Source organism: Trichechus manatus, unplaced genomic scaffold (genome assembly GCF_000243295.1).
Source record: "Trichechus manatus latirostris isolate Lorelei unplaced genomic scaffold, TriManLat1.0 scaffold00029, whole genome shotgun sequence".
NCBI classification, from domain to species: Eukaryota; Metazoa; Chordata; class Mammalia; order Sirenia; family Trichechidae; genus Trichechus; species Trichechus manatus.
The window spans coordinates 12,751,129-12,762,607 of record NW_004443965.1 but is presented as its reverse complement, the minus strand read 5'-3'; the positions used below and the strand labels follow the sequence as shown (position 1 = coordinate 12,762,607).

The 11,479-nt window shown below is 40.9% G+C and overlaps 1 protein-coding gene across 7 annotated transcripts in view; it reads left to right on the top strand.

The window, feature by feature from the left end:
- Window positions 1–2,684: 2,684 nt before the first annotated feature.
- NAIP (NLR family apoptosis inhibitory protein) overlaps window positions 2,685–11,479 on the top strand; it is a 51,863-nt gene continuing 43,068 nt past the window's right edge. For 5 of the 7 annotated variants that reach the window (XR_002823747.1, XM_004374513.2, XM_023729554.1 and 2 more), the window contains exons 1-3: window positions 2,685–2,842; window positions 7,676–8,243; window positions 10,814–10,913. Coding sequence is in view for 5 of the 7 variants with exons in the window: in XM_004374513.2 (XP_004374570.1) it covers window positions 7,679–8,243; window positions 10,814–10,913 (665 nt within the window). In the remaining 2 variants the exon portion in view is untranslated. Of the gene's footprint in view, window positions 2,843–7,255; window positions 7,310–7,675; window positions 8,244–10,813; window positions 10,914–11,479 lie in introns of those variants that run through there. The other 2 variants (XM_023729552.1, XM_023729556.1) reach the window with 2 other exon arrangements.

Sequence of the window (11,479 nt, the reverse complement as noted above, 5' to 3'; positions counted from 1 at the left end):
AGAACAACTGGATGGTGCCCAGTTACCACCACTGACTGCTCTAGCAGGTATCATAATAGAGGGTCTCGGACAGAGCAGGAGAAAAATGTAGAACAAAATTCAAATTTACACACACGTACAAAAAGACCAGGCTTGCTTGTCTGATGGAGGCTGGAGAAACCCCGAGAGTATGACCCCCGAACCCTTTTAACTCAGTACTGAAGTCACTACTGAGGTTCACCCTTCAGCCAAAGATTAGGCAGGTCTATAGGGCCAACAATAACACATGTGAAGGTCGTGCTTCATAATTCAATCATATATACGAGACTAATCGGCACACTAGCCCAAAAACAAAGACAAGAAGGCAGAAAGGGACAGGAACACTGGATGAATGGGAACAGGGAAACTGAGGCGGTTGACGTATCAAGGAGTTGGCAACTAATGTCACAACAAAAATTGTATGTTAACTGGTTAATGAGAAACTAATTTGCTCTATAAACTTTCATTTAAATCACAATTAAAAAAAAAAAAAAGAAGTGGCCATTTTATTTCAAGGAACTTCCTCAAGTGAGAGCTCAGCTGCTGGCTTTGTCTTTACCCATTGAACCCGTTGCCGTGGAGCCAATTCCGACCGTTAGTGACCATGTACATATATGTATATTTTTTTGTCTTTACAGATAACTTGAAATCATTTTTTCTAAAGTGTTTTCCTTATGTAACCCGATGGGAATGGGTCCTGCCCAGTGCGACCCCTCAAGTCAATTGAGAGATACCAGGCTTTCTGAAAGAGAAAGTGGACTTTATTGCAAGCTAGTCAAGCAAGGAGCTCAGAGACTACGTCTCAAATCAAGCTCCTGCAAGTTGGGGATTTTAGGGCAGTTACACTGTTCAGGATAAGGAACTTACACATAATTCATGAAGTTCTGGGAACAGGCAGGCAATTTCAGGAACTTGTTAACATGTATGGGGGTGCAATATGATGGCTGGGGGTATGACACGAAGTTTATCTAAGGCCAGATCTGCGGCTTAGTGCTCATGTTCGAATGGAGGGTGGGTAGTTGGTGAGTAGTGAAGCGGCCTTGAGCAGAGAAGCAACAGTAAAGACCTTGTGTTGTTACACAGACAACACATAAATGTCTTATCAGGAACTCAGAAAGCCTCCCTGGGATGGGAGGAGGAATGGGGAATAGTTTAACCCCATCCGTTACATTTCAGAAGGGGGAATAGTTTAACCCTGTCGGTTACACTGACATTTACAACTTCTCCAGGGTAAATATGGGCTGCCTAATCTGCTCACCATAAAGTGAAGGGCCCAGGTTCAAGTTACACTCCTGTAGGTCCTAATTAGGTTTTTTTCAAACATATTTTGACCAATCAGTCTTTAAATTGCCTCACTCTTGAACATGGATTGAAAACCAAGGATCGTTAGACATTTGAGGAAAGCCGGGAATGTGAAAAATAAACACCAAAGAAATAGTAATGATAACATTGGCAGTAACAGAGATAATTCAGAAAACAGAAGAACTTAACTATTGGTATCCCCAGAGAGATTCAGGAAGATTGTATTGGTTAAAAGATCATATTGGTAAAAAAAAAAAAAAAAAGATTGAACACTATGAAAATAAGGAATGAGAAAGACCTATAGGATATTAAAAGTTTAATTGCTCAAATTAAAAAATGCTATTGGAAGCAGCACAATTGGAAGAGCGTAGTCAATGTCACTGAACTGTGCATGTAGAAATTTTTGAAATGGTGTATCTTTGGCTATGTGTATTTTCACCAAAAAAAAAAGGTTGAGAAGTTAGAGGTTTGACATGTTGTGGGGTTGTTAACCAATGTTATACAACAATATGTGTACTACTGTTTCATGAGAAGCTATTTGTTCTGTAAGCCTTCACCTGAAGTACAATAAAAAAACAAAAATAAAAATAAAATGCTATTGGAGTGTTAGGAGCCCTGGTGGTGCAGTGGTTAAAGTGCTCAGTGGTTTAACCGAAAGGTCGATGCTAACAAAATGTCAGTGGTTCGAACCCACCAGCCGCTCTGGGGAAGAAAGATGTGGCAGTCTGCTTCTGTAAAGATTTACAGCCTTGGAAGCCCTAGGGAACAGTTCTACTCTGTCCTATAGGATTGCTGTGAGTCGGAATCAACTTGATGGCAGTGGGCTTTTGGGTATTGGAGAGTTGGAAGATAAAGGAGAAGAAATCTCCCAGAAAGTAGAGCAAAAATACTGAGAATATATGAGAAAACAAGAAAATAAAAGCTTAAATGATCAATCTGAATCTTAAATCCCATCTGAATAATGGGAATACCAGAAAGACTGAAAAGAGACTAGCAGATGGTCAGAAATGAGCAAAGAAATAATAGAAGATAATTTCCCAGAGTTAATGAGAGCCCCAAGTGCTCAGACTGAAAAAGTCCATTGAGTGCCTGGTACAATGAATGTGGAAAGACCCACCCTAGACACAGTAGACACAGTCTTTTGAAGTTTTAAAACCCCAAGAATAAAAGAGAAGATCCTGCAAAGTACCAGACAGATAGAAAAGATCACCATCAAAGAAATAAGATTTACACTAGCACCATTATTTCTCAGGTTAAGAACAAGTCTTACTTAACTACTTAGAATAGAGTACTTCCTGTTGTGGGACTGGGTAGGTTTTGTTATTCTCATTGGGGCCTGACAAAGCCCTGTTGATGCACTACCTTACATTATTTACTGGTGATTTCTCAGACAGTGTGAAATCTGTTTTCTGTTTTAGTTCCTCAAATATTTTCTCATTGCTTCCCGTTAAAGGACAGAGAGCATTTGTGCTTACGCCACTCGTTCTCCGTCCACTTGAGTGGGACCCTAGATAAGCCTCTGGTAAGTAAATTACCGTCTATGGCAAAGGTACTTTTCTTCCATGTCTAAATGTATGGCCATCTTATTTCTCTTTCTCTTGTTTCTCTCTTTGGAGGCAGGGTGGTTTGGAGGAAGAACAGGCACAGGAGTCACACAGTTGTTGTTAGGTGCCTCGAGTTGTTTCTGATTCATAGCAACCCCATGTATTACAGAGTAGAACTGCCCATAGTGGTTTTTCCTATGCTGTAATCTTTACAGGAGCGGATCACCAGGTCTTTCTTCCTCAGAGCTGCTGGGTGGGTTAGCAGCCAAGCACTTAACCATCGCATCACCAGACTTGGGTTTAAATCCCATCCCCACAGCATGCTTGCCTTGATGGCCCCCTGAGTACTTGTATGCAAAGAATATTAGACCTAGAGAGGGCCTTCTCAATCTCTGCTATCTAGAAATGGCCTCCAAAAAACCAAACCCGTTGCTGTCGAGTTAATTCCGACTCATAACAACCCTATAGGACAGAGTAGAACTGCCCCATAGGGTTTCCAAGGAGCTCCCGGTGGATTTGAGCTGCCAAACTTTTGGTTAGCAGCTGAGCTCTTAACTCTACACCACCAGGGCTCCAGAAATGGCCTCAGGACCAGCAAAACTGACTACTGAACTTTGTTATGCAAATACGGGATTGGTCTCAGCTGGGCTGTTGCAACCCTGTGCTTATTTATCCCTGGGAAGGCCTGCAGCCATGCTGCTATCCCTTGGCCATGGCGGAATGAGATGTACTTACCAGTGATTAATGTAGTCACGGGCTAGGGTCTGAGACAGACCAGGGAGTAGCCAGTACCAGCTTGTTTCGGTTTTTGAGCCTGGTCATGCAGCCTAGTTTTGACCAAGTGACCAAACCAAGCCAGTTGCCATCAAATCAATTCCGACTCATGAAGACCCCATGTGTGGCAGAGTAGAGCTGTGCCCCATAGGGTTTTCAATGGCTCACCAGTTTGTTCTTCCAAGATGCTGCTGGATGGGTTCGAGCCACCTGCCTTTCGGTTAATAGTCGCTCACTTAACTGTTTGCACTACCCAGGGACTCCTGACCACATGGCCAGAGGGATCTAAAAGACCTCCCCTCTTCAGATAACATTGTGGCTTCCCAGAGCTAGGTAGTTTATTATTCAAAATTGAAGCACATCCTCTACGTCTGAGAAAGGTCCCTAGGAGCTGAGCCTACAAGTCTCAGACCTCTTTGATGCTTGCCTCTGCTTGCTTTCTTATTCTTCTTTCTTTTTTTAAATCACATCCTTTGCCTTTATTAAAGCCTTATGTAAGTATGAGGAGACCTGGTGGTGCAGTGGTTACCTGCTCAACTGCTAACCAAAAGGTCAGCAGTTCGAACCCACCAGCTGCTCCATGGGAGAAAGATGTGGGAGTCTGCTTCTGTAAAGATTTACAGCTTCAGAAGCCCCATGGGGCAGTTCTACTCATCTTATGAGGTTGCTGTGAGTCAGAATTGACTCGATGGCAATGGTTTTTTTTGTTTTGTTTTTTGGGTTATGTAAGTATACCATCTAAAGTCTCTTGTGTCCTTTTAATTATCCAACCCTGTGCAATTGCTGTAAATGGCACTGTGAATGGGATAATTGAAACAATTTTTGACTGTATAATTTAAGCTATGGCTAAAGCTTTGTCTGGGAGAAAGAAAGATGAAAAGTGGGAGAATGATGATTTAGAACCATTGGTGCCAGGCTGGCTGCTGAGGCATCCTTGGTTTGAGTTCGTTAAAGCACAGTGACTATTGATGAGAGGAAAGGCAAATCAGCTTGAAGGCGGTACATCCAGAGCCAGAGGAAATAGCTAAATGGACTTAAAAGGAAATTCAGACAGGGGAAGTCAGGCAAGAATACTGTACCTTGGCTGGTTTTGGCTGCTTTGACAAAAATGAAACCAATTAAGAAAGAGCCCTAGGCTGCCAAATCCAGCAAGCTAGTGGTCCTTTCTGTAAACAGAAGGTACCTGATGCCAAAAGACAGCTGGGCAGGTATGTATGCATATATATAAAACCCAGTGCCATCAAGCCCCATAGGGTTTCCAAGGAGCAGCTGGTAGATTCGAACTGCTGACCTTTGGGTTAGGAGCTCTATCTCTTAACTACTAGCTTAACTACTAACTCTCTCTCTCTCTCTCTCTCTCTATATATATATATATATATGTATGTATTTAATTAAGACTCTATGGGGGAAGGTATCGAGACACAACTGAAACAAGTTGCTATTCAAAGAGCTAAGTAACCTTGTGAACTGATACAGAAAGCTTCCTGAGGAACCACTGCTGAAATGGATTTTACGCATTGGTGACAAAGAAGCTGTTTTTCTTGCATTAAAACTGGTTGCCATCAAGTCAGTTCTGACTCAAGGTGACCCCATGTGTGTCAAAGTAGAACTGTGCTCCACACGATTTTCAATAACTGTGATCTTACAGAAGTAGATTGCCAAGCCTTTCTTACGTGGTGCCACTGGGTAGATTCTAACCACCAACCTTTCCATTAGCAGCAGAGTGTAGGTACTGTCAAATGGAAGGAAATTCTTGGTCTTAATCAAGATCTTCAGTTAGCTGCAACTTTTGCAGAAATGGACAAATTCCTAATCTGTTGAACTAGATAAAGGCAGGGGTACGTAAAACCTTGAAAACGGAACTGATCAGCATCACTTGTAGGTATTAAATGAAATACTCTTTCTGAGGTTGCTGACATGTTGAGAATGCAAGCATCTTTGGATTGATTATATGATGATACTAAGGTATCCCTTTATTTTAAAATTGATTCTTTTGGGGCCATACAACCTCAATGCTCAAGTTAGAAGTTTATTAAAAGTGCCAGCAACACACACTGATTGGAGCCTCTGGCAAAGCCCGTGACTGCCACCCAAGGATGACTGACCGCTGGGATTTTGGACTAGAAAGTTACTGGGGGCAGATGCCAGGAATGTTTCCTTTGAAAAACAATTGTTGGCCTGTTATTGGGCTTTAAATGACTGCTTCTGTTATGGAAGGACATAAAATTATTTTAAGATCTGAAACAACCAGGCTAAGTGAACCATCTTGGGGAGAACCAAAACCCTGACAATATTAAATGTAAAATGGACCTTGTTTGACCCTTCTCTGGGGCAGTTTGGCAACATATATAGAAATCTTTACAAATATGCATATGACTTGACTCAATAATTCTTCTTTTGGGAGTTTATCCTGAGGAAATAATAAAGACTGAAAAAAAGATTTTGTTACAAAGATACTCAACTCATCTTTGTTTAATGAAGAAAAAAAATGGCAACAAGATAAACGTCTACCCCAGGGGAGTAATTGAGTCATTAAGGAGTACATTGTGGGCATATATTTATTATTATGACAATCTTTTATGATTTATAAATAAGAGGAAATAGTTCAGAAATCTGTATTTATAGAACCTATAACATAATTATGATAGAGCATAATTATAGAGCTTTGGCACAGAGCACTGAAACTTAGAAGGTGAACAAAATTAAAATAATGATTTTTAAGGATGGAGTAATTTTTCAAATTGTTGCTATCAGACTATATGCAATTTTGTATATATTTTTCCTTGACATAAATGGTAAATATATGCCTGTGTTTCTACAGTGTCTCCGTAATTGCTAGTTTGATGGCTCCATGAATGGAGTCAGATCTGTGTGTGTCTTGTTTGTTGCTGTATCCCCAATGCCTAGCACAATACTTGACACATAACCATAACCAGTTGCCATCAATTCATTCCAACTCATGGGGTGTCAGAGTAGAACCGTGCTCCATAGGGTTTTCTTTCTTCTTCCGCTTGTTTTTTTTAAAAATAATCTTTTACTGTGTTTTCGGTGAAAGTTTACACACAGCAGTTTAGGTTCCCATACAACAATTTCTATACAAGTTGTTCAGTGACAGTGATTACATTCTTCACAGTGTGTGAGTATTCTCATTACTTCCATTCTGGTTGTTCTGTTTCCATTAATCTAGTTTCCCTCCCCCCCTTACATTCTCATCTTTGCCTTGATTATTGACCGTTTGGTCTCATATAGGTGATTTTTCTAAAGGAGCACAGTACTTATGGGTCATATTCATTTTTTTTTTAGATTTTATTGTGCTTTAGGTGCAAGTTTACAGAGCAAATTTGTTTCTCATTCACAATTTATACATAAATTGTTTTGTGACATTCGTTGCAATCCCCGCAATATGTCAGCACTCCCCCTCTTTCTACCCCAGGTTCCCTGTTTCCGTTTCCCTTCCTGCCCTCTCATCTTTGCTTTTGGACAGGTATTGCCCATTTTGTCTCCTATATTTGATTGATTTAAGGAACACATTCCTCACGGGTGTTATTGTTTGTTTTATAGGCTGTCTAATATTTGGCTGAAAGGTGAACTTCTGGAGTGGCTTCAGTTCTGAATTAGAAGGGTATCTGGAGGCCATAGTCTTAGCAGTTCCTCCAGTCTCTGTCAAACCAGTAAGTCTGGTCTTTTTTGTGCATTTGAATTTTGTTCCACATTTTTCTCTCGCTTTGTCTGGGACTCTCTATTGTGATCTCAGTCAGAGGCACCTCTAGGTGAACTCAAACTTCAGTTAGTGGCCAAGTGTGGTTAACTGTTTGCACCACCCAGGAACTCCACTTGACGCACAGTAGTTGTTTAGTAAATATTTATTGATTGATTAAGTGGACGAATACTGATGCTTTATAATTTCCCAGTTTCTCTTTTGACTTGAAAGTCCAGTCCCTCCTTCAATTCCTGCCTTCTTCAGAAATGATGGGAAGTTCTCTTTATAACAAACATGTTACTATACCCAGTCAACCTACTTTTCCTTCTCTTTCCAGAAAATGGCCACCCAGGAGAAGGTCTCTGATGAGATTTGCCAGTTTGATTATGCTTTTCTGCGAGAGCTGTCTCCTCATCTGGGCATAGATGCAGTTAAATTTGGAAAGGAACTACAAGAGGAGGAGCGGAAAGACCGAGCAAAAATGCAGAAGGGCTTTAACTCACGAATGCGCAGTGAAGCAAAGAGGTTAAAGTCTTTTGTAACTTATAATCCGTACAGCTCTTGGACCCCTCAGGAGATGGCAGCTGCTGGGTTTTATTTCACAGGAGTAAAATCTGGGATTCAGTGCTTCTGCTGTAGCTTAATCCTTTTTGGTGCCAGCCTCAGGAGACTTCCCATAGAAGACCACAAGAAGTTACATCCAGACTGTGAATTCCTTTTGGGCAAAGATGTTGGTAACATTGGGAAGTATGATATAAGGGTAAAGAATCTGGAGAAAAACTTGAGAGGGGACAAAGTAAGGTACCAAGAAGAGGAGCCCAGACTTGAATCCTTCAAGAACTGGCCGTTTTATGCCCAAGGAATATTCCCAAGTGAGCTTTCAGCAGCTGGCTTTGTCTTTACAGGTAACTTGAAATCATTTTCTAAAGTGTTTCTCTGGAGTTTTAACATCAGATTCCATATTTCAGTTACTTTTGCAATATTTTGTGACTCTTTCTTCACTAAAACAAATAATTTCTTTTATAAGAATCAGCACAAAGCTGGTTCTTATGAGTCGAAAGTTAAAGGTGTCCCAAATGTCTAACTTTTCCAAACTGCTGTAGCTCTCCATCATCTCTAATATCAACTACTCCCTCTCTCCTCAGTACTCTCCCTCTCGAGTTTGGGTTCCCTAATTCACTGCAACATCTCACAGAACTCACAAACCGTATAAAAGAAATGGCTCATGTGGTTGTGCAGGCTGGCAAGTTCCAAATTCGTGGGTCAGGCATAGGCTTCTCCAGACCCATGTGGCTGCAGGAGCTGACGAATCTAAATACACGCTGCTGGCTCGTAAGGCTACAGAAGCTGGTGAATCATGTCACACAATAGGCCGCAGGCCCAAGGGTGAATCCTGTCACCCCAATAACGCAGATTGGAGCCCCCTGCCGCCATAGCCAATTCTGAGACGGGGGTGAGGTGAGCAGCAAGATGTTTATTATATATAGATGTATAGGAGACAGAGGGGAATAGATTCCTCCAAAAAACCCGTCTCTCCCACTGGAGATACGCTGAAGGCTTTTATAGGGACAGGATTATGGATCTTAGAAGTTTGGGTTAGTTTCCCCTTGAGGTGGTGATGTCTTAGATGAGTCAACCTTCTACTGGTATCCTTAGAGGTTATCTGGTGACATCCTTGGGGATTATCTGGCGACATCCTGCCTTTTCTTGTCGCAAGATGGGTGCTTTGTTTTGTTTTTCACTCTTAGATCATTATCACTTGCTTTCCACCCTCCAGGGAGGAACATCGGTTAATCTTAAAACTTTTGTAGAGGCGGGAACCGGAGGGAAAAACAAAATCACGAGACAATATGGCGGTTAGCAATGGGGAGTAAATAATAGTGAGCCACGCCTATGCAGCCTCTTCCAGTCCCAGAATCAGCAGGTCAGACAGCAAGCCTCTGGCTCAAGTTCTAAGAACTGGAGGTCAATTGATCACAAACCGGACACGGGATCCAGATGCAGAGAGAGAGTTCCCCCAGGACACATACATCTATCTTAGATGCAGGCTACACCCCAGGGAAGGGCATAACTTGAGTAAGGGTGGGACTTGGCAAGGCTTCCCAAGACACACCCTATACCAATCCTGCCTTATCAACATGTAGAAGTCAGGACCCACAACACATAAAATGGAGGACAACCATACAATATCGGGAATCATGGCCTAGCCAAGTTGACACATAACTTCAACCATCACAGGTTCCATATGTCTTATTTATATAGTCCCACTTAATTACTGTGTGTGAGTCATAAAGACCATGCTAGGAGGGCCACATTAAGTACTTCATTACACCGCAGTCATATTAGGTATAAGGTCTATTTTATTAAAATTTAATTTTAGTATTTTACTTTTGTTTTGGGTTTAGTTCAATGTGTTAATTTACCAAGAATATATACATATTAACAAGGATCCCTGGCGGCACAAGGGTTAAGCACTCAGCTGCTTACTGAAAGGTTGGTGATTGGAACCCACTCAGTGGCTCCATGGGAGAAAGACTTGGTGATCTGCTCCCATAAAGATTACTGCCTAGAAAACCCTATGGGACAGTTCTACTTTGTCAAATGGGGTTGCTCTGAGTCAAAATTGACTCAATGGCACCCAGCAACAACATACATATTATCAGAAAGTTATTTATCTTTAAATTTGGACCTTAGGAAATACTGGCTGCTTTGGTAAGGCACTAAAAATAAGTCACGAGATCAGCCTGACCCTAGTCTCCATCTCACTCATCCTCCTTCCACTGCTCCTACGTGATCCTCTTTGATTCTCTTAACTGCTATTCGGTATTGGAGGATTTAGTTTTTTTTTTTCTTCTTCTTAATATTAGGGCTAACTAATGTATAAAGCAAATTGCATTTCAGAAAGTTGCACTTTGTTTGAATTGTCCTAGGTACGCCATAGATGTTACAACAGATGTGAATGAGGGTTGTAATAACAGCAACGATCATGCTAGGCAGGAGATTGAGCACTAATTCTAATCCAACAAATTTGCCCCATTGCCCCCATTTCAGAGTTGAAGTCATTGAGGCTCATAGAATTCAAGAAACTTGCCAAAGTTTCACAGAAATTTCATAGCAAAGCTGAAATGTGGGTCTTCTAACTGTGCTTTACTCCTGATTTTTGTCGCTTTCTCATCACAGAGCAAAATACCAGCTCTGCAAAGGAATTGGGGCAGGCATATTGAGTTAAGCAGTGGAGGGTATAGTATGTGAAATATGGCTATAGACAAAGAATGGAGTCCGAGAGCTTAGAATGTGGTCATTTAGGACAGTGGGGCTGTGGATGGAGATGCAGCCAGATAAGGATATAAGTGTATATGCTACTGGAGCATGTCTTGTTCACATGCTGAACAATGAATTCCTGGAGACAACACACCTTCTGGACTACCCCATAGTGCCATTGCTGTGCAATCTAAATATTTTCCTTCATATATAGGTAAAAAGGACACTGTGCAGTGTTTTTCCTGTGGTGGATGTTTAGGAAATTGGGAAGAAGGAGATGATCCTTGGAAGGAACATGCCAAGTGGTTCCCCAAGTAAGTGGATAATTTTTTTTTTGCTTATAGTTTTCAGTTTTTTTGTTTTTTTTGTTTTTAAAGACAAAACTAATCAGTCTCACCTTCCTGAGTAGTGCCTACAGGTTTTTTTTTTTTTTTTTTCCCCAAGTTCTATCCCTTGGATTTTTTTTATTTTTTTTATTTTTTTTATTGTACTTTAGATGAAGGTTTACGGAACAAATAGTTTCTCATTAAACAGTCAGTACACATATCGTTTTGTGACATTGGTTAACAACCCCACAACATGTCAACACTCTCCCTTCTCCATCTTGGAGGACCTTTTTTTTTTTGATGAAAATATACATAGCCAGTGTTACACCATTTCAAAAGTTTCTACATATACAATTTAGTGACATTGATTACATTCTTCCAGTTGTGCTGCTATTCTCACTACCCTTTTCCAGATTATTCCATCACCATTATCTTCAACTCACTGCCCCCTAGGCTTCCCATGAAACCTTCTGAGTTGCTGTTGTCAGTTTGAACTCACATAGATAATTATTATTATTTTTTTTTTGTACCTTAGATGAAGGTTTGCAGAACAA